The sequence below is a fragment of the Zosterops lateralis genome (genome assembly GCF_965231275.1).
Source record: "Zosterops lateralis genome assembly, chromosome: 14".
In the NCBI taxonomy this organism is placed as follows: Eukaryota; Metazoa; Chordata; class Aves; order Passeriformes; family Zosteropidae; genus Zosterops; species Zosterops lateralis.
The window spans coordinates 18287036-18309117 of NC_139774.1; the positions used below are offsets into that span (position 1 = coordinate 18287036).

At 45.8% G+C, this 22082-nt stretch overlaps 1 protein-coding gene across 3 annotated transcripts; it reads left to right on the top strand.

Annotated features, from left to right (window-relative positions):
• The first annotated feature begins 43 nt into the window (after positions 1–43).
• LOC310915128 (RNA-binding protein 27-like) lies at positions 44–21848 on the top strand. 3 transcript variants are annotated; one of them, XM_083871770.1, is made up of 22 exons: positions 44–153; positions 2770–2888; positions 3663–3787; positions 5318–5424; positions 6008–6198; positions 6598–6681; positions 6984–7247; positions 7766–7999; positions 8935–9069; positions 11041–11190; positions 13072–13216; positions 13496–13649; positions 14473–14730; positions 14819–14947; positions 15786–15908; positions 16418–16492; positions 16601–16765; positions 17191–17295; positions 17382–17573; positions 17837–17923; positions 18365–18475; positions 19076–21848. In XM_083871770.1, the coding sequence occupies exons 1-22, from the start codon at positions 95–97 to the stop codon at positions 19160–19162; spliced, it is 3099 nt and encodes a 1032-aa protein (XP_083727896.1). In that variant the 5' UTR covers positions 44–94; the 3' UTR covers positions 19163–21848. The 3 variants fall into 3 exon arrangements, with proteins under 3 accessions (XP_083727896.1, XP_083727894.1, XP_083727895.1); XM_083871768.1 differs by lacking the exon at positions 6598–6681; XM_083871769.1 differs by lacking the exons at positions 6598–6681; positions 11041–11190.
• Positions 21849–22082: the final 234 nt, after the last annotated feature.

Consider the following 22082-nt stretch of genomic DNA (forward strand, 5'->3'; position numbering starts at 1 on the left):
CCCGGCCGTGCCCAGCAGGCTGCGCTGCGGGCGGTGCCGGGCAGGTCGCGGCGATGGCGGCGGGGTGTCTGTGAGCGGGCGGCGCGGGGCCACCATGATCATCGAGAGCGTGGACGCGCTCAAGTCCTGGCTGGCCAAGCTGCTGGAGCCCATGTGAGTGCGGGCTGCGGCCCGGGCGGGACGGGCGGACGGCGCTGCCCGCGGGCCGGGCCCGGCCCAGGCGTTACGGGCCTGCCCCCGGCCCGGGCCCGGCGCGCCTGGAGCGTGGGGCAGCCCAGGCCCGGGGAGAGCCGGGGGCTTTTTGTCCTACAACGTGTAACGGAGCTCGAGAGGGGTTTGGAGGCTGATGAGGAGCGGCTGGGAAAGGGGCTGAGCCTGGAGCAAAGGAGGCTCAGGGGGGACCTTGTGGCTCTGCACAAGTCCCTGCCAGGAGGGCACAGCCGGGGGGGATTTGGGATCTAATCCCAGGGAACAGGGACAGGAGGAGAGGGAACGGCCTCAGGCTGGGCCAGGGGAGGCTCAGGGTGGACACCAGCAGGAATTTCCTATGGGAAGGGAGCTTAGGCCTTGGAGCTGCCCAGGGAGGTTTGGAGTGCCCGTCCCTGGAGTGTCCCAGGAAGGGCTGGAGGTGGCACTGAGTGCTCTGGGCTGGGGACAAGGTGGGCGTCAGGCACAGACTGGATTTGGTGGTCTGGGAGCTCTTTCCCAACCTCTGTGATTCTGTGAGCTCCCCACTCCTGCCGTGGCTGTGCTGTCACCCTCAGCCCCAGCCCTGTCATCTCGGAGCAGAGCCAGGGGCTGCTGCAGGAGCTGAGAAAACCAGGAATAACTGAAACTGTGGGGCCTCTGCGTGTGCATCCTGCTGCTGCTCACACTGGGAGTGGGGCTGGGATGGGGTCAGCAGGGATCCAGGTCGTGTCGTGTATTTTATAGGTTCTGAGGACTCATCCTGGCTGCAGAGGAGTGTGGATCTGTGCTGTCCCGGGTTCTGTGGGGTCTCACCATGGTTGGAGCAGGACAGTGAGGGATCAGTGGGTCCCACCAGGGGAAGCTGCTTGTCAGTGCCTGGCCAGGCTTTGCTCTCCCACCAAGTACAACCCAGCCCTGTGGGAAGAGTTTTAAACAGGCCTCAGGTCTGCTCAGTTGCCATAATTAAGTATTGGGATTTTGGAAGTTCTTCACAACTTTGTTTTTCCCTTGTAACAAAGGTCAAACCTTGCTGAAAGTCTGTAGGCTGGAGCATGACTCCTGCTCCTGCTCCTTCCCTGACAACTCCAGTGGTTCCTTGGGCATTTGAGCTGCTCTGGGGAGTGTGAGGCAGAGAATGAAGGAACTGGCCAGTGGGTCCTGGCAGTCAGGGGCTCTGTGGTGGCACTAGGGTGACAATACAGACTGTCACACTGGAGGAGGGCACTCACCCTGTGTGCTCCTGCACTGCAGGACGGGATGGGGAGCCTGGGAGGGACTGACACATGGAGGGAGGAAAGGTGATGGTTGTGCAGTGAAGAATTGTCTCCTCTATTTGAAATTGGGGATTTATAGTCAGTGGGTGAGGGCCCCAGTACATCACACTGTGAAGGCATCACGTACAGGTTATTTCTCTATGTGTGTGTAAGAATTGTAAAATCTGTCAATTTGTGGTTTCTTTGTTCTTAATTGCTCCATTTACCCTGGCTTTCAGTGGAGGTTGGATGTTGTTGGAGGCTATATAAGGGCAGAGATGCTTGATTGCTGCTCATTGAGGATTTTTATTTCTGTCACCAATTGCCCTCTGCTTGGCTTTTTGCCTTTTGCTTGCTTTCTTTTTTCTTACTTGAGATTGTTTTGTGGTATATACACTTCAGATTTTTTCTTTCTATTTCCAGAGTTACTGTTCTCAGAAAATTCACAATCCCCTCTTTAAATGTTAATTAAAAAAAAAAAATCTGAGTATTTTAGGTGTCTGTCCCCAGTTGATATCTGCCATCTGCCCCTTCTGAGGGGCCAAACAAGGAACTGTCACTTAACCACACTGTTACTGTGTTCCATACCTGGAGTGTTCCTAGGAGATGAATAATGGGATCTAGAGCAATATTCAGTTTAAAGATTAGTGCTGAAGTGTCACTGCACAAAGTTTGTGTCTCTGTGGAGCCAGACACAGCTGAGGGAGCGTGAGGAGAGAACCTGGTCAGTAATTGCTCTGCTTTAGGGGCTTTACCTGCATTAAAAGGTGACTGTAAAATATGGCAGAGAAGTGTCCTTGAGGGGGAAACCCCAGCACAGCAGGACACTCACTGGACTGTGCAGAACAGTCTCTGTGTGTGTTGAAAATGGACCTCTGACGTTTTCTGAACTCCTCTATAAGAATGTTTTGATTTTTAAACAATTTAATCTTTCTCAGTGCCTGTGCCCTCCCTGGCCCGGGCTCTGCTGTGCTTGCAGAGCCATTTGAGATGTGCCTGCTGGGCTGGAGGAGGTTCAGCAGCACTGCTGGCTGCTCAGCTGCCCACAGCTGGGTCTGTCTGGGCAAGAGAAAGGTGGATTTCCCTCAGCAGAGCTCAGGAAGAGCAGAGAAGGGGCACCTTTGTCACGTGGAGGCTTCACAAGGCAACTAAAATCCGTGGCTGTGATTGTAAAAATCCCTTTGCTGGCTCCAGGGCCCAGTGCAGCTGTGCTGGATGTGAGCCCAGGGGGGCTGCAGGAGCTCCTGGGGGCTCTGCAGGGGCTGTGCCCCCGGGGTTGGCCTCCTGCAGCAGCCAACACACTTCTCTGTCTCTCTCTCTCTCCCAGATGTGACGCTGACCCCTCGGCCTTGGCCAACTATGTCGTGGCCTTAGTCAAGAAGGACAAGCCCGAGAAGGAGCTGAAAGCTTTCTGTGCTGACCAGCTGGATGTGTTCCTGCAGAAAGGTCTGGTGGCCACGGCTGCCTGGGGCTTCAGCTCTTGCTGGGAGGAGGGAGGGTGATGTACTGCCTTCAGAATCTTTCTTGGTGGCTTTGAATATTTCATACAGAGTTTGAAGGAATAAAATTATGATTAAAAAAAATAGTAATTGTAAGATGAAGTAGTGTAACTTGGACTTTTCACAGTGAGTGGGAGGAAATGTTCTTAAATAAAAGCAATTTAATTTAAATTTAATTTAAATTGTCAATCGTGTTGCCAGAAGCTTCTCTGGCAGGTGTTCAGTGACCTTTGAAAACCTGATCCATGTTAATCCTCCAGGTTGCTGGGGAGCTTCACGTGTGGCATTTTGCTTCATAGTCAAGGGTTTAAACACCTGAAAGTCTGACACTCACTGGGAAGGTTATTGTACATCTCTTGTGATGTTGAACTGCTGATGAGAGTGTTGAGAATTATTTACTCTCATAAAAATTGCCCTAAAGAGGCTGCTGAGTGCAGCTGATGGGACTTGTGGATAGCTGTGGACTTGTTCCTTGTTGTGCTTGCCCCTTAGAACAGGAGAAGTCTCTGTTGGTGTCTGTGATAAACCTGAGGAGTTCCTTTCTCTAAGTGAACAGCCTCAGGTGCCACAAATGTAATTCCAGCAACTTCAGTGGAGCTAAGGCTCATTAATCTGAGGTGCTGCTGCTGCAAGCTGTTTGTTTTCAGGGTCTTCTCTGGTAAATGTAAACGTGCATTTAAATGTATATGTAACGGTATTTTCTTGTGATCTGTATCCCCAGAAACTTCAGGGTTTGTAGATAAACTTTTTGAAAGTTTGTACACCAAGAGTTACCTTCCTTCTGCTGAGCCCACAAAGGCAGAGGCAAAGCCTGCAGGGCAAGAGAAAGAAGAAGTCAAGGAGGAGGTAATGTTATTTATTCTACCTGCCTTTCATTTTAAAATTAGCTCTCCTACATTTGTGAGACAAAACGTTACAGAAAAATATACTCTGTTGTGATGAATGATCTCTGTGCCCAGAGAACCATGGAAGGTGACTGTTCAGACAAGAACATTTTACATCCCTTTGCAGAGTCTACCTTTGATCAAGCACTCAGAAATCCTATTCACACTTCTGGCAATACCAGTGGATAATTACTTGGAAGAGTTTGAGAGGGAGAAGCAGCAAAAACATTCCAAAACATTTCCAATTTTGTATTTTCTGTTAGGAGTGGAAATTACTTAAAGTGTTTTCTGTCATGCTTAAAAATCATTGAAATGTGTCAGCCTCTGTATTGGAATAATTACTTTGGAAAGTCAGGTAGAGTTTTTTTACCAAGTTTTCTCTTTTACCTCGAATTTAAGTTCTGTTGGCAAAATTGAAAGCAATCAAGTTTTTGAGAGAAGGTGACAAATAATTGCAGAAATTGTCAGTCAGCCAAACTCAGGTTAGCCAAAACAAATGCAAGTCCTGGTGGGGGCAGAGGAGGAGGTTTGGGGGGCTGGAGGGGAGTGGCAGTAAGGAAAAGAAGATATCTAGGACAGCTTTATGGGACAACATCACAGAATCCAGGACGTTAATTAGTTACTTTGACATGAGCAAGGCCTTCAGGATGTGCCATGAAGCTCGGTGTGTGTGTGCTGTGATTCCTTCAGAGGCCCCAAAATAAACCACCCATGGAATCACAGTGGGGTCAGGGCTGGAGGGGACCCGAGGTACCGTGAGATACACCTTAGTGCACCTCAGGTGGAGCTCTCCAGAGCCCTGTCAAGACAAGTCTTGAGTATTTCTGCCAGTTCTCCCTAGATAATCCTCTTTTACAAGGATGCAGGAAGACTTCGTTTTGGTTTCAATTTGGAAAAAAAAAAAAAAAGTCTTTTAAAAATTAGTGCATGTGAACTTTTTCCACCAAAGTTTACAGTAACTTGTAAGCAGCGTGAGATGGCGGCAGAAGTGCAGAATGGTCAGTGGTTTGCAGTGGTGGTACAGCTGAAAGATTTCTGAACCTGCTCTGGGGGAGGCCAGCAAGAAAGGTGACCAGTTCCACTGTGGGAGCAGGTTTTTCCCTTGAAGCAGATATTTTAAATGTCAGCTGGTGACTTCCCTACCTGGAGAGGTTACTGAACATATTAAAGGTTCAGGAAATACCTCACTTGTAGAATTGCTTATGCTAAATAAGGCAGTAGAGTGGAGAGAGATCTTGTCTTTCCTGAATCCTGTTTAGAAACAAAATGTCAAAGTGGCTTTATTTAGGGACGTCTCTTCTGCAGAAAGAAAGAGCAAGTTTTGAGACCAAAACCCTTCAACAGACTCGAGTGCTTGATTACTTGTAGTGCTTCAGTACTCTGGGCAAGTAATGCTTGAGTATTGTTTTCTTTGGGTTGCTGTCTGTAACTTGAACTACATTTTGGTGTCATTTTCTTCATTAAAAAAGTGATACTCGTTGTTGTTTGGTAGTTGTGTGTTAAACAGAATTTTCAAGAGTCTGTTGAAGAAGAGCGGGAGAGCAGGAAGAAGAAATATTCCAGTCCCCAGAGGAGCCGTGGAGATTCCAGTGAGCAAAGGTCAGCTTTGAGCCACAATATTTATATTTGAGCCACAATATAATTTTTCTGTATTTGCTGTCAGTCTTTGACTGTGTTTTTTTACCTTGTAGGTAGTGATTTTTGTGAGAAATAGGGATTTTCTCCTTCCTTTGACTGTGATATGTTGTGCATATGCTGATCACGTGCATGAGAAGTCTCCACAAGAAGTTGGCCTCTTGCAAAGAAAGATAGTATTCTTCAAATTAAAATTCCTAGGAATGTTATCAGTTCCACTATTTTCCTTGTTTTATAAATGAAGGACATTGTTGGGGTCTGCAGGGTCTGGGGGCAGTTGTTCACACCGTGTCAGCATCACTTCCAAAGCCTGTTCTGGTGTGAGCATCGTAACTGTCTCACTTTGCCAGTCCTTACTTCTGCTTTCCACAGACCAGTGAATCAGCCTTTAAGATTTTGTACTTCTCTGTGTAATTTGAGAAATTCTGACCAGAGTGTTTCACTGCCTAAATGGATGAGAGGGTGAAAAGTATCTTTCCGCGTTGCAAGCTTCCTTTTTATTTTTGTTTCTCTTTTCACTGACACCATCTACATCTGTCTTTCCTAGATCCCGAGAGAAGAAGCGGGACGATGGGAAGTGGAGGGACTATGACAGGTACTATGACAGGAGTGACCTGTACAGGGAGAAGTCGAGCTGGCGCCGGGGCAGGAGCAAAAGCCGCAGCAAAAGCCGCGGGATGAGCCGGAGCCGCAGCCGCAGCCGGGGCCGCAGCAAGGACCGGGACAGCAGCAGGAGTGGTGAGTACCCAGAGCTGCTGCCCCAGGAGAGATCCCACTGCAGGCACAGTGTGGCTTCTACCTCCTGAATGGTGTAGCAGGCAGGAGACGCCCTTGAGAAGTTGGAGCAAATTCTGATAGCTTTGTGTTCTTGAAATTATTAATTAAGACGCTGTTCTTCAGAGAAGAACAATTAAGGGATTTGTTTTTCTCTTCACTAACCTCCTAATTTATCCACAGATGTGGATATCAGTAGCTTATATTTTTATGCTGTGTGTTCTGACAAAGCTGTAGATTTTATCCTTTTTCTTCCTAAGGACTGAACAAAGCAGTGTTTCCCTCTTTTCGTTTTATTACTGTGTGTTTTTTAGAGAAGGCTTCTTTGCAGTTGCAGTGGTTACCATATGATTGTTCTTTTAGGGCTAGTTCAGGTCTGTCGGAAAAGTAAGTGGCACAGATTACAGCATTCCACGCACCTTGAGACCGCGTTAGTTAAGGGCAGAGGTAGGTTTGTTGTTTCAGGCTTTTGCCCCTCTTTCTCCTTTAAAAGAGAGCTGTAAACCAGAATGAAATTAGTAGAGGAATGAATGTGCATTTTGCAAAGCAAACTTTGGTATTTCTGAAGTTAAACCCCTATTTAAATTATATTTAGTTATTACTCCATTGGTAAGACTGAGCTCCTTCAAGAACAGTTCAGTGTGCAGAAAACTGAGTATTTCAGGGAATGTGTTATTATCTCTTGCTCATGGCTCTGCAATACAGAGCAAAACATGAAGGCTTTACTCAACTTTACTTTTTTTAAACAGAGCACCGAGAGAGAGAGAGATCAAAATACAAGAGTGAAAAAAATGATGTCGAGAGCTCCTATAATCCAGTGTCTGCATCTCCCAGTAAATCCTCTGAACAGTATTCCTCTGCACAAGCTATTCCCAGCGCTGTAACTGTAGTTGCACCTGCACACCACCTTGAAAGCACCACAGAGAGCTGGTCAAATTACTTCAACAATCACAGCAATCCCAGTTCGTTTGGCAGAAACCCTCCTCCTAAAAGAAGATGTCAAGATTATGATGGTAACTGTTCCTTAGTTTTCAGTTCCATGCCTTATTTCAAATTTTCTGTGACTTTTTATTTTTAGGTATTCTCTAAATGTGAGCAGCAAGTCACACTGCAGTGGCATGTGGTGTGTACCTTGGATGTAAGAGATGCAGAGATGACCTTTATTGTGCTGGAGAAATAACTATTCTTACTGGCAGCAGTATGCTGTGGCAATTGCTGGATAAGAACATACGGAGTTTTTTCACAGTTCTCTATGTGCTAGACAAATACCTCAACCACTGGCAGTCCTGGTGCAGATTGCAGTGTGTGTTTAAAATAAACCACAGTATTTCTGACTATTTTTTCCACAGCTTTTATGACGAATGCACGTAAGTTTGTATGCTTTTATGTAAGATTCTTCTAACTTTAATTATTTTGTGAAACCTTACCTTACAGTATAATAACGTGTCAATGGATGCATGTTTTCTTTAGTGAGAAATTCCACAAAAACCTGAAATGTTACAAAACTGTGTTTGTTTCTCCTGTTTTGCAGAGCGAGGCTACTGCGTCCTGGGCGACCTCTGCCAGTTTGATCACGGGAACGATCCTCTGGTGGTGGACGAGGTTTCCTTGCCGAGCATGATCCCGTTCCCACCACCACCACCAGGGCTGCCGCCGCCGCCGGGGCTGCTCCTGCCGCCGCTGCCGGGCCCGGTGCGCGGGCTGCGCCTGCCCGTGCCCCAGCCCCACCCGCAGCCCCCGCCGCCCGTGGTGCTGCCCGTGCCCCGTGAGTCACTGCCCCTGGCCCTAATAGCCCTGATACCTGCTCCTGGGTCATTGCCCCTGGCCCTAACTAACCCCGACCCTGCTCCTGGGTCACTGCCTCACTGCCCCTGGCCCTAATAGCCCTGATACCTGCTCCTGGGTCACTGCCCAGGCCCTTAACTAACCCTGACCCTGCTCCTGGGTCACTGCCCCAGGGCCCTAATAACTCCGACCCTGCTCCTGAGTGCCCACCCCAGGCCCTAACCCTGACCCCTGCTTCTGAGTCCCCGTCTGGGGCCCTAACTAACCCTGACCCTGCTCCTGAGTCACTGCCCCGACCACCCCAGGGTCCTAACTAACCCTGACCCTGCTCCTGAGTCACTGCCCCAGGCCCTAACTAACCCTGACCCTGCTCCTGGGTCACTGCCCCAGGGCCCTAATAACCCCGACCCTGCTCCTGAGTCACTGCCCCACTGTCCCTGGCCCTAATAGCCTGATACCTGCTCCTGGGTCACTGCCCCGGGGTGCTAATAACCCCAACCCTGCTCCTGAGTCCTCACCTGGAGCCCTAATACCCCCAACCCTGCTCCTGAGTGCCCACCCCAGGGCCCTAACTGCTGCTGATGTGATCTCTTGCTCAGAGCAAGCCTTGGCTCTCCATGAGCTGAGGGAGGAGCTGCTGTGGTTAAGGCATCTCTAGCACTAACAAACCACTGGGGAAGAAAAGGCACTTTTTTCTTTTCCCTTAAAGCTTTGTCTCTCCTGAGAAAGAGAAAAGGTGTTGGAATCAGAGTAGCTTACCTGGACAGGCTTCTCAGTTTACTGTTACTGTAGTGGGTTTGGACACATTTACAACCCTGACCTTGCTCAGAGCGAGGCATAAACACAGCATTGAATTGTCTGCACGTTTTGCCTTTGAGCTGCCAGGGTGTGATGTGTTCTGTGGTGTCGTTGCAGGACCACCCTTGACTCAGTCCAGCCTGATAAACAGCCGTGAGCAGCCGGGGACCAGCGCAGTGCCCAGCCTGGCACCCGTGGGAGCCAGGCTGCCTCCTCCTCTGCCTCAGAACCTGCTCTACACAGTGTCAGAACGTAAGAAAACGCCTCTTGGTTTAAACCTGTTTGATTTTAAAAAATTATGAAAATTCTAAGTTTTCTCTGTTGATGTGTGATTAGAAATTACGATCTGTCTTCCTCCAATATATACAGATCTAAAAAGAAGTCTGATGGCTCTCCCTGGCTCAGCCCATTGTCCATTCTGGAGTGGAATGGCAGCAGTGCTCTGTCCTGCTCTGGGGAGGTGCACTGTGGGGAGCTCTGGGCTTCATGTGCTCACAGCAATCTGATTGTTGCATAAGAAATGTTCCTTTCATCTTCGAGCCATTCAGTAGGACATTAGTGAGTGAGAGATGGATCTGCAAACCTGTAATAGCTGTTTAACTTTGGCTTTATTCCTCTCCAGTTTGGACTAATACAGATGAGAGCTTTTTTTTCCAGCTATATGTACAATAGTCTGTGCAGACTTCATAGACTTCAGTACTTTTTCTGTTCTTTTTCTGGAATCACCCTGGTTCTAGCTCTCTAAAAGTTATTAGTTTTCACTGGACACGTCCCATTTCCTTAACAGAGCTCAAAATTTTTAAAAGTATGTTTCTATGAGGGAAAATAGCAAAATACTTGGAAAGTTCTAGATTGCTCAATTTAAATAAACAAAGTTTATTTCTTTGATAATTTAAGGGTTAATGGCATTTCCATGCTCTGTATGACCAAAATAAGGTAATTAAATGTCAGTGGTTTATAATCTCATTTGGGTTTTTTTAATATAAATATTTTGAATTTTATTCAAAGAGGGGATCTAGTTCAATTCATGATCTGTATCATTTTATTTGTGACTTCCATGCTTTTCAGAACTTCAGACACCCAAATTTCTTATGAGATAATCTCTTCAGTTATCCCCAAGTCCTGTCAGGTGTTCAGGTGTCACCATCTGATCCTTTCAGCTCCAGAACTTCTAATGGGTGATTCTGCCTGTTGGCTCACAGGGCTTCACAGCAATTCTGTTCTCCAGAACCTCTGTGGAGATTCTCATGTCCTGTTCTTGGACTGTTGTGGTAGCAGCTGCTGGTTGCCCTCTTGCAGTCAATCATGTTCTAAATCAGGGAAGAGGAGTTTGTGGTTCAGCTCCTTTGAGGTTAGAGAAAGTTCTTGTTTAGCAGTGCCAGGCTCTGCTATCAGTGTGGATATTGTGGGGCATCTATTTTTAACTGTAGAGTTGTCTTTGTAGCTGCAGAATAAGGAACTGAGATTTTGGAGGGGTTCGTGTCTGTCAGGTTCCCTTGTACAGGCATTCATTCTGTTCCTGTGGAGGCTCTTCACAGATCTCATTCATTCTAGTTCTTGTACAGCTTTTCCTTTTTAAGGTTAAAAAAATGTGTTATCCTCAATTTGGGCCTTGGGCTGGAGGAGCACTAGGAGTGAATTCTATCATCTTGTATTCTTGCAGTGACCCCTTCTAATGACAGTGATCATTAGTACCTTACCTAAGCTAGGCAGCTGATCTCACTCTTACATAAAGAGAATTCAGTAGGTAAGTATTGGCTCCATTACCTCATTTCTCAGCTTTCTTTGAGTGAAATCATTTAAGTATGTTCTTCACCTAAAATTCTTTTCTGAAGAGAACTAGACTGTTGGGCAGCAGAGGCTGGAAATCTCTTTGCATCTTAGACTCTAGAGTATAAATGCTGAAACCAAAGCCTCGGTGTTGTTGCCCTTAAAACACTGCCAGATGTTGTGCATGCTGTCACAGACACCTCAGGCCTTTCCAGGCAGCAGTACTCTGTATTGTGACCTGTGTGCTTTGGACAAGCAGCACCAGAATAAAAACCAAAAGAGAAAGGCTAGTCCTGCAGATCAGGTGAGGGTTTGCAGTGGCTGTACCACCTCTCTTCTTTCATCCAAAACAGCTTCTGACTCTTGGACATCCGTGCACTTCCTTAAAGGAAAATTAACCCCGAGTCTTAAACTCACGTGAAAAATTCTGTCGTTTCTCTCCTTTTTTTGTAGATACATATGAGCCAGATGGCTATAACCCCGAAGCTCCTAGTATTACCAGTGCTGGTAGATCTCAGTATCGGCAGTTCTTTACGAGAGCACAAATGCAGCGTCCAAATCTAATTGGCCTAACATCTGGGGAGATGGATACAAACCCTCGAGGTAGGAAGGGTTCTGGTCATTGCTGTTGCTATTTTTATCCAAGACCGTCAACACTTTTCCCTCTTTTCAGGCTGAAAACACTAGTTTTTCTCACTGATCTAGTGTTTCTGAGCTTTTTTTTTTGTTGTTTTTTGACATTTCTACCTTTTTAAATGCTAACATGCCCATATTAAAGTCAAAGCAGCCTTTTTGATTAAAAATAACCACTTGCTTGGGGATGCTACAAGGGTTTTTGTTGGTTGGTTGGGGTTTTGTACCTCTTAAGCCTGTTGAAGGTATTTTCCAGGTACTGGGAGTTCCTAGAAAGAAAAATGGTGCCTAAAGATGGCTTTAGCAGGGCAGTCTGCAGACTGCTCTTGGTCAGCCACGGGCACAGAGGTGATGATCCAAGCTCCTTGCCTTGGCTGTTGTGAGGGCAGTGAAGGAGGGAACTGTCGGGGAATGTGTTGGCTGACTCTGTCAGCCAGGTGTTCTCTCTGAAATGAACATCCCAGGTGTCATTCCAATTCCCCAGCTCATGGGGATCCCAGTCTGCACTCAGATAATTCCTGGCCCCTGCCTGGATGGATGTGCCTGCTGTCTCTTACTGGTGATGTGTACAAATATCTTTCAGGGAAGGGCACAAGTCAAGGCTCTTCAAAGTTTAGTTGTGGTAGCAAAACTTCCTTTCTCCCTTGTGTTTTTCCTGCCCTGATTCTTAAAACCAAAGATGATAAATTTTGGATTTTATTGTTACACTCCAATATTTCTTACTCAGTAGATAAGAGATTTTTTTTAATTTTATTTTCAGTATTTACTTCCAATGACTCATCTTGTAAGGAATATGGTTAAATGTTATTGTAGAAATTCCTGTTGCTGTTTGCATCTTAATGACTGTCACAGAGACAGGGCTGGGGCTTAATTCTGCCCCTTAGGTTCTTTCAGAGAGCCCATCCCAGGGGTGAGGAGGGGTGAGTATTCAGTGTAGGGCCTCACACAGCTTGTTTTACTGTCTTTGTCACAGGTGTGAAAGGTTTGCTCTCACATCATCCTCCAAAGTGAGGATGCCATGCCCAGAAATGCCCAGTCTCTGTTCTCACCAGTGTAACCAGCAGAGCCCTGGCTTATAAAGCCATATAAAAGCCACAGAAATTGCTGTATAACTCAGACTTCTTTTTAGGGGTTGAATATTTGCCATTCACAGGAGACTAACACCAAGGGCATAATCTTGAAAAGGTTGCAAATAAATTTCTAGCAAGCTTTGTGTTGGTATAATTTCCTTCAAATTTTAAGTCTAATGTCTTAAAAGAGTGTAATAGTTTAATTAACAGTTTGTTGCTGAAACCTGGTATGAGGGCTGGCAGTGGGAAGAATGGCTGTTCCTGGGGTTCCTGGTTGCTTTTGCTCTGTCAAGGGTTCACACAGGGCAAGCTGGTTGTTAATTCAGCCCCTGCCCATTGTAGAGCACTAACCTGAATCTTGGGGATGCACCCACGGTTCTGTTCTTCCTTTTCTGCTTTGTTGGGATTTGGAGTTTTCTTTTTTCTTTCTTTCTTTCTTTCTTTCTTTTTTTTTTTTTTTTTTTTTTTTTTTTTTTTTTTTTTTTTTTTTCATGCAGAATCTGAGTTTTTAGTACCTGAAAAATGAAGTTTTATCTTTGTTTCTTCAAGCTACTGCTAATCTTAAAGGTCAAACCCCATCCCTCCCAGCTGGACCATGTCTGTTTCTCTCAGGATGTTTAGTTAGGCTGGGGAATGATCTGAATGATTTTGTTCAGAAACAAAACTGACCAAATTGGTAAAGTCTTCCTAATGTTTATATTTTTAATCTCAGTTCTGTTTTGCTGTGTGAGGGATTTTCCATGTGTGGTGGAATAACACAGGCCTTTTTCCTTCCCTCCAGCTGCCAACATCATCATCCAAACTGAACCTCCCATTCCCATCACAAATAACAGCAATGTCACTAGAGTTGTCCTGGAACCAGACAGCAGGAAAAGATCTCCAAGCAGCATGGAGTGTCCACCATTGAAGAAACCCTGGTTGGGAAAGTAAGAATTAGCTACAGATGTTAATTCAAATGTACTCGATTGCTGTCAGTGCTGTGAACATTGCTGCTCACCAGTCTCTGTAATTTGGGGTGGTGAGGTCAGAAAGGCTCCACATCATATGGAGACTAAATGTGGGGTCAGGGGGAAGGTCTCTTTTGTTAGTGTGTAGAGGGTGTATTTTTTAGGGGAAAAATGCCATTTAGATGTGTGTTAACGTTTGCTGCCTTTCTTAGGCACATGTGTATTTATCTGAACTCTTCCTGTTCTCCTTTTCTCTAGGCAAGTAAATAACAACCAGAATAAGCCAGGCTTTTTGAAAAAGAATCAGTATACTAATACAAAATTAGAAGTTCGAAAAATTCCACCAGAACTGAACAATATTACACAGCTCAACGAACACTTCAGCAAATTTGGAACTATTGTAAACATTCAGGTAAAAAAAAAAAACTATGTCCAGTTTTCTGTCTGTGTTGTATTTTATTTTCCCTGAAGCCTGCTTCAGTCTGTTACCACTTGGCATCTTAGAACTGGCTCCAACTTGGGTGTCCTTGCCCTGTAAAAAAAAACAGAAGAAGCACTTAAAAAATATAGTAGTTAAAATAGCATTTAATTTACGTTTATTTTTCTAGACAAAATGGTTGCCTCTCAAGTCCTCAGATAGAGGTCTAAATAAGAGACAGATTATCTGGGAAGCCTCTGTATTTCTTGATAACTTTGTCTTAGCCCAGAAGACACTGTGGTGCTTTCTGCATCTCTCTGATGAAATAATGCATTTCAACCATGCTGTCTCAATCACTACACTTAGAAAGTCTGAGATACATTTTTATTGCTGTGATACCAAATTTTTAGAGAACAAGATGCTTATTCAAGACTTTGAGATGCTGCTGCACTGAGAGTGTGGTGAGGCTTTGCACTGTGCAGCCCCGGGCAGTGCTTGTCCTTTGGGTCAGCACCAGTGACACCAGACATTCCCCAGGGGCACTGCACAGTGCTCTGAGCGTGTGGTGCTGTTGGTGGAGGAGCATTCATTCATTCATTCATTCATTTAAATGTGTATAGACTTTGCTGCAAGTACATGTAATGTTTGACAACAGCTACTTCACTTTAATTACATAGAGTGTCTTCCCAGTGTTTTGAGCTGTTAATACACTGGATGATACCCAGCTCACCATTGCACATTGTTTGTAGGTGGGTTTGCTAACGATTTAAATGTTTTCATTCTTGAGAAGTAATGCCTGTGTGCCCTTTGGCCTTAGGTTGCTTTCCAGAACGATCCTGAGGCCGCGCTCATTCAGTACCTGAGTAATGACGAGGCGAGGAAGGCCATCTCCAGCACGGAGGCCGTGCTGAGCAACCGCTTCATCCGGGTGCTGTGGCACAGGGACAGCGAGCAGCAGCCCCCCTTGCTGCAGCAGCAGCAGCAGCAGCCCCCCACCCCACAGGCCCTGCAGCACCTGCAGCAGCAGGCCCTGGCCACGCCGCCCGCCGTCACCGTGCACAGCAGCCTGGCCAAGGTACGTGCTCAGCTGTGTTCCCAAGTGGCTGCTGCTGCAGAAAAGCAGAGTATCTAACCCTGGTGTTTTCAAATCTGTGGGTACACAGGTGATGAACAAACCCCTGGCATCTGGTGCCTACGTCCTTAACAAAGTCCCCGTGAAAAGACGCCTTGGAGCAGCGGGTGGGAGCCAGCCCGAGCTCAGCCAGCCTGGGGCTGGGGTGGAGGAGTCTCAGGTATGTTCAGAGTGGACCGTGGTCCTGCTCTCAGGTACAGCTTTGACTTGTCAGCCAGGAAGGAACAAGCAAAGAGGACTTGTGAATTGTTCCCACTTTGTTCTGTTCCTTTTCAGTGATGTTTCCTGCAGCCATGGTCAGTCACTTCTTCCTTGTTTGTTTCATCAACTGTTTATATGGAATAGAGACAATGACTTGAGGAGCAATCACCTACAACACTGTCAGTGTTGTAAAGAGCATAAAATATTTTTGGTGGTTCTTGGTAGTAAACGAATCTGACAACTTGTATGTGAGACCAGCCTTTTATTGACAAATGTAATGGCTGTCCCAGTAATTTTTGAGCTTATGCTGTGCTGTAACAGCAGTGCTAGAAGCTTAGAGAGTATTTGTACCCAGAGTTCAGGCCAGCACTGTTCAATTCCCACTGATACCATAGTGCAGCATGTGTCCTGGGCCATGGGGAAGTCCTTTTAAGAAAAGAAGTATGGAGTGTCTTTTGCTGCCTTACTTGATCAGCAAGAGGGATGTTGGGCTGCAACTGCAGAGGTGAAACCAAGGCAAGTGCAGATCATCACCCTCAGCAGTGTCCTGTGGGAATTGGGATGCAAAGGGAGTGTGCTATGGAGAAGCAAAGACAGTATCTTTTTCAGAAATCCTTTTAACTGGACTGATGTCTTTATCAATGTGTTTTAATTGCCTTGGTCTTTCTGCCTCCTTGCACAAATCTGAACATCTGAGTTGGTAGTTCAGGGAACATGATCCACTGAGATTTGCTGCTGATATATCACAGTCACATTAAAATATTCCATATTTTACCGTCTGTTTTTCACTACTTCAGATATTTCCTACTTCTACAAGCCACTCAAAAATGGTTTACAGTTCTCCAAACTTGAAGACAACTCTGAAGTCTGGTGCAGGGTCTAAGCCTCACGACGTGCAAGAAGCCCTTAAAAAAAAACAGGTACTTAATGCTTGATGGCTGACTGACAGTGGAAGGAGCAAAGTGCTTTAAACACAAGGTTTGATGGGCACCTGACACCTCAACCACTCCTTTATATGTGGGTGTGGAGTTGGTCATTGTTATAGGACAAATTGCAAACACACATTGGGGTCATCATGTGTGGAGTGTCCTTTTGGGGTGTCTCACTCAATGCACTTGGCCACGTTGGGTTTTCTGGGTTTGCTTGAGGTTTTCTGGGTTTCATCCCTGCAGTAGTGAGACATTTGCATTACAGTGCACAGTATGTTCCTTAAGAGGTGTCTGAAGGGGACAAAATGTTAGTAAGGTACCTTACAGCAGGAAATTGGCATTTTATTTTTTATTTATGGAATCAGCCGCACTTCATTTGCAGACAGTACTTTTGGTTGTGGATTTCAGTTCCATGGCTTGAAGAGGACAATCTGATCTCTATGAGTACATATAATACTAGACTGCTTTTTACTTATGGCAAGAATTTTCTCCTCTTACAGGAGGCAATGAAACTCCAGCAGGATATGAGGAAAAAGAAGCAAGAGATGTTAGAAAAACAAATAGAATGCCAGAAGGTAAGTCTGGGATGTGGCTAGTAAATACATTCTGATTTTGTAGATACCTGTCTGTTCAGGGCTGTTTTTCCTGGAATTTTATGTTCCTGTTCTTTTATTATTGTATAGATGTTGATATCCAAGCTGGAGAAAAACAAGGCCATGAAACCAGAAGAGAGAGCAGAAATTATGAAGACTTTAAAAGAACTAACAGGAAAAATATCTCAGTTAAAGGATGAATTGAAAACTTCATCTACAACCTCCACACCATCCAAACTGAAGTCCAAGACAGAGGTATTTATTGGGCAACACACTTGCCTGCTTGATTTCTGTCACTATTTCTATTAATATGTCTTAAAAATGCAACAGCATTAGATAAAACATTTGCAAGTGGCATTTTAATGTGGATGGTAACCATGGACAAACAAGCCATGCTTGAAGGAACTCCATGACCTAGTTTTGCTTGTAGCTCATTCATGCTTGTTCCAGTTCTAAAGCAAAGAATTCTGGGTCCTTCAAAAAATGGGGGGGACCACACACACACACACACAGAGGCAATTAAAACAAAACTGACTTTAGAGAAAAGTACAGTTATTGTGTCCTGATCTGTCTGTATCACATACAAGAATGACCTGCTGAAGTGGAATAAAACATGACAAGTGTGCCTTACAGTTCTGCCTTTTCCTTCTGTTTCCTCTTCCCACCTCCCATTCTGCCAGGCTCAGAAGGAGCTGTTGGATGCAGAGCTGGACTTCCACAAGAGACTCTCCTCCGGAGAGGACACGACCGAGCTGCGGAAAAAGCTCAATCAGCTACAGGTGGAGGTGAGCTGCTCTGCACTGCTGCTCCTCACGGGTTCCTGAACTCTGGGTGCTGCAGATCCCTGACCCTGGCTGTGTTCTCTCCCCAGGCTGCCCGCCTGGGCATCCTGCCTGCTGGGCGAGGAAAGGCCGTGGCAGCCCAGGGCCGGGGCCGGGGCCGGGGCCGCGGGGGCAGAGGCCGGGGGATGCTGAACCACATGGTGGTGGATCACCGGCCCAAAGCACTCACCGTGGGAGGCTTTGTGGAAGAGGAAAAGGATGAATTGTTACAGCACTTCTCTGTAAGTGGGACCTGGAAATTAATATTTGTTTCCTTTACTGCTGTAAAATCAAGGTTGTCTTAGAATAGCGATAAATCCGAGCTTTTGCCCAAAAATATAAGTGCTACAATACTGCTGGCTGATGAGCTGGGAGTCCTCTGGCTCTTGCTTTTCTGTCCAAAAAATCAGATTTTAGTGTCACTTCAGTGCACTACAATTGTACCACATGAATATGGAGGTGGAGGAGAGCATTACTGCCAGTCCTAATGGACTTTTCCTCACAGAAATTTGGAGATATTGAAGATCTTCAAGAAGAGGATTCCCCATTAAGTGTTGTTGTAACTTTTAAGTCTCGCTCAGAAGCTGAGAATGTAAGTAGAATCATGGATATATTTTTTCACATACCTAAAATAAGAGTTTTTTTACTATTCATGTCTACCTTTGTATTTTAAAATTTCAGAGGCTTTGATTCCCCCAGTTTGAACTTGATAGTGTTTGGTGCTGCTGCAGGTAGTGCCACTGAAGGGGAAGTTCCTCCTGGTGCTCTGAGCAATGAGACAGGCCTTTCCCTGATAAAGCTGCGTGTCCCTGGCAGTTCAGAGCTCTGCTCATCCTCTCACAGTGCCGGGGCAGGAGCAGGATTTGGAAAATTTGAGTGTGGCTGATGAAGTTGCTCTTGGAACAGTGAAGTGGGTGATTGTGGTTTATATATTTGAGATCTTCAGACATGCTGTGGGTGGGGTTTGTTGCTGATGTTGAAGGCTCTGGGGTGTCCTGTCCCTGAGGGGTGTGTGTGTTTGCCCCCGGCCCAGGCTGCTAACCAGGGATCGCGCTTCAAGGACCGCCGGCTCCAGATCTCCTGGCACAAACCCAAGGTACCTTCTGTGTCCACAGAAGTCGAGGAAGAGGAGTCCAAGGAAGAGGTATGAAAATCTCTTAATCACCTGATCATTCTTACTGGAATCTAATAGCTGAGAGCTCTTAGGATACTCAGTTTCCTGTGTGCTGAAGAAACTTCATAGTAGATGTTTTTACAAACCGGGAACTCAACTGGTTTTGAGTAGTCAGGTACATTTTCCACAATTTAAAACAGAGAAAATGGGAAAAAAAAGACACTTTGTGGATGGGCTGTTAATTTGTCAATGATGTAAACAAGTCTCAGGTTCTGAATGTGCAGGCTGCAAAGCCTTTTACTCCTCCTGCTCTACTGTAGGAGAATTTGTTTGTCTTTCCCTGTAATTCACCTTCACACCTTAAGCTTTTAAAGGTTATTTTGTTGTGGCGTTTAACAGAATGAAACCTTGTTTGGGAGGGGATGAGTGGTGGTTTATTCCTGCTTCCTCTGAAGTTTTGCTCTCCTTCTCTTTCCTGACATGAGGCTGCTGTTCTTCCCCTAAAACTGTTTGGATGTAGCTGTGTGTTTGTGAGACCCAGTACCAGTACAGCTGGTGCTGTGAGCTGGGATGTGGCCCTGGGCATAGCTCGGAACTTGTGTCTGAAAGTTCATTTTTTTCATCCTCCAGGAGACTGAAACCTCAGATTTATTTTTGCACGAAGATGACGACGATGACGATGAAGATGAGGATGAATCCCGTTCTTGGAGAAGATGAAACTTGATGTTCGAAATGTATAATTTTAGGAATATAGTTCAAACTACATCTTTTAAACGTTTATTTAAGGAAGTTGATGAGCCAAAAAGAGCTTTACTTTCTTTTCAAACCACAAGATTTACCATGAGCAGTTTGGTATGAAAACATTTGGGACACAGAGCTGTGAGACTGAGCTAGCCAAAGGCCCAGGAACTTCTTACAGGATTATCAAGCTCACCAGGGTGGTGATTTTTTTCTATTTAAGAAGGATAAAAAAAAGGGGAGGGTGGGGTTGGAAATCAGTATTTTCTTGTCCTCTTTTTGTGTCACCTGTATTACCTTGTTTTGGGTTTTTTATAATGTGATTGATTTGTTAGTTTATAATTGAAAAGATATTACAGGTTTTATTTAGCAATATTACTGGGTTAGGCAAAAGATGAATTTTCATTAAATATTATGAAAGAAAAACTGGCCTCATTTGCTCGTTGAAAAAAGGGAGCATTTTATTTCCTGTGGAGTCTCATGTAGGAATTATTTGTGGCTAGATTCTTAAATCATTTACTTCAGTATTTGTGACAGCCACACAGTCTCTATGTTGTGCTGCTTTTTGTGAGAGGAGGTGGAAGAAACAATTTAACAGGGTATTGTTATAACATTGTCCAGTTCACTCTGTTTCTCCAAATTCTGCTTCACAGAAAACATCAGCAGGAACACACCCTGGAGTGGATTTTCACTCCTCCTTGATTTCCTTCTGTCATTTCAGTGTAAGGCTCAGTGTAAGTTATTGCATTTCAGTATTTGTGAGCAAGAATGGAAGGAGCTCCAGTCTTCCTCAAAAGCAGCTGGGCTGACCCCAGAGCACCAGCCAGAGCCCCTCTCCTGTCCCTGCTCCAGCTGTGCTCCAGGCAGAGCCCTGCAGGGCTCAGAGCAGGGTGGGCTTCACCCCACAGGACTGGGAGGTCCTGTGGAGCCTGGCCCAAAGCAGGTGGGTGTCCCAGGGGTGCTCAGAGCTGGGTGTCCCTCCTGTCCCATCCTCTGTGCCTCTCTGCTGTCCCTGGGCCCAGCAGGGCCTGGGCTGGCACAGGGCTGTCCCTGAGCAGGGCTGGCTCTAGGCTCTGCCCTGGCTGCCCACTTGCCACTCCTCAGTATGTTTGATGTGCATTTCTACACAAAATCAGCTCCATGTCCATGCACAGCACTCCTCTCCCTTGAGTGCAGGCCCCAGTAATTCCTGGCTGAAGGACAGGATCCACCAAAGCCTTCCCCTGCCTGTGACACTGAGTGTGGCCAGGGGAGGTGCTGAGCCCCCTTTGGGGTGACAGCCCTGCTGACTCTGTCCTTGTGCTGAGGGATCCACCTTGTGCAATGTCCTGTTTCTTGTCAACTGAAGGGAATGTCTCCAGTATTCTGTCTCTTTCCAAACCTCTCCTCTTCCTAGAATTAGGACTGTCCTGCTAATGCTGAGACTAAGTTCCAGGCATGAAGAAATGGAGGAGAAACTCACCCCATGAATTTACAAGAATGTCTTGCTCTTCTCCCATCACCTCTAGGGGTTTTAATGTCTGTGGCACAAAGTGTATCTTGAGAAGTCCATTGCAGCAAACATGTCCAAGTCCTGACAACTTAAAAAAGGAGAGAGGGATCAAAAGGATTTATATATTTTTTTGTACAGAGTTTTTTCTTAAACTGTATAATTTTGTAAATATTTTGCTTTTTTTGTGTACTAAAATTACCGGCGTATAGATTTCAATAAGAATTGTTGTATTTTTGTATTTGGAAAATGAAAATTACAGTGGATTAATTAAGCTGTAAGAAAAATTGCAGTAGCCTTCGACACAGACAGAATGGATTCCTTTTCATATGATTTTAGCTCTAAAGTGACTCTGGGGTGGCACCTGTGTCCAGGGGCAGGGGCCAGGGAGTAAGGGCCATCTCCAAGAGCTTCCCAGGATTGCTGTTTGCCCCCACAGGACCCCTGGCAGGCTGGTCTGGGTGCTGGGTGCCACCCAAAGGTGGCTGCAGTGCCCCCAGCCTGGCTGTGCCTGGGGCAGAGGGGCCACAGCTGGGGCTGGGGGCTGGAGGAGGAAAGGGGAGCTCTGTGAAGCTGCTCTGCCTTTTGCCAAAGCTCATGGACCCCCCTCTATTTTAGGGCATTCTGGGCCTGTCTTGGGGAGGTTTGGCTTGGATTTCTTGTTTCCATAGGCAGCAGGGCAGTGGAGCTGAGCTCATGTTGTGGTGATGCTTTACTGGGATATTCACCAGCCCTCAGGGGTCCCTGTGTGCCCCAAGTCACCAGCCTGGGCTGAAGGTGAGGGGATGGGGAAAGGAAGTCACTGTGCAAAGAATTCCCTCCCTCCCCCTGCTGAGTTAACCTGGGCAAAATAAACAAAACCACCTCAACTCTGAAACCAGGCACCCGCTTAGGAAAACACCACTTGAACAAAATCATGTGAAAAGGAACAAAGCTCCTCTTGGTGTATAGTAACCTTGTACTATAGTTTTTACAGATTGTGAACTTGTGTAATAGGATAATAGCAGATATTGTTGAATTTCTAATTGTTTACACATTAAAATTCATATATGTAATTGTTTTATTGATTACAGGCCAAATTTTTAAGATGCATGTTGACTTTTTTGCAATAAAGTTATAGTATGGAATGGTTCGAGATTTAGAAAAGACAAAATTCTAACTGAAATAAATTGGAAGGAGAACCATTCAAAAAAAAATTACAACTCTGAGAAAAAGAGCATTATCACTTCTTTGGGGGGAAGGGGATGTGTGAAGGGGGATTTATGTGTGTGTAATGTGTGTGCAGGTTTGGTTTAGGTCAGAGCTGAGAGAGAATCTTCCAGGTGCCTCAGTGCCCTGGAACAGAATGCATTAAGACAGGTGAAGGGGATGGGTGGGGGGAGTCCAGTAAGGGCTGGTTCTCATTTTTAG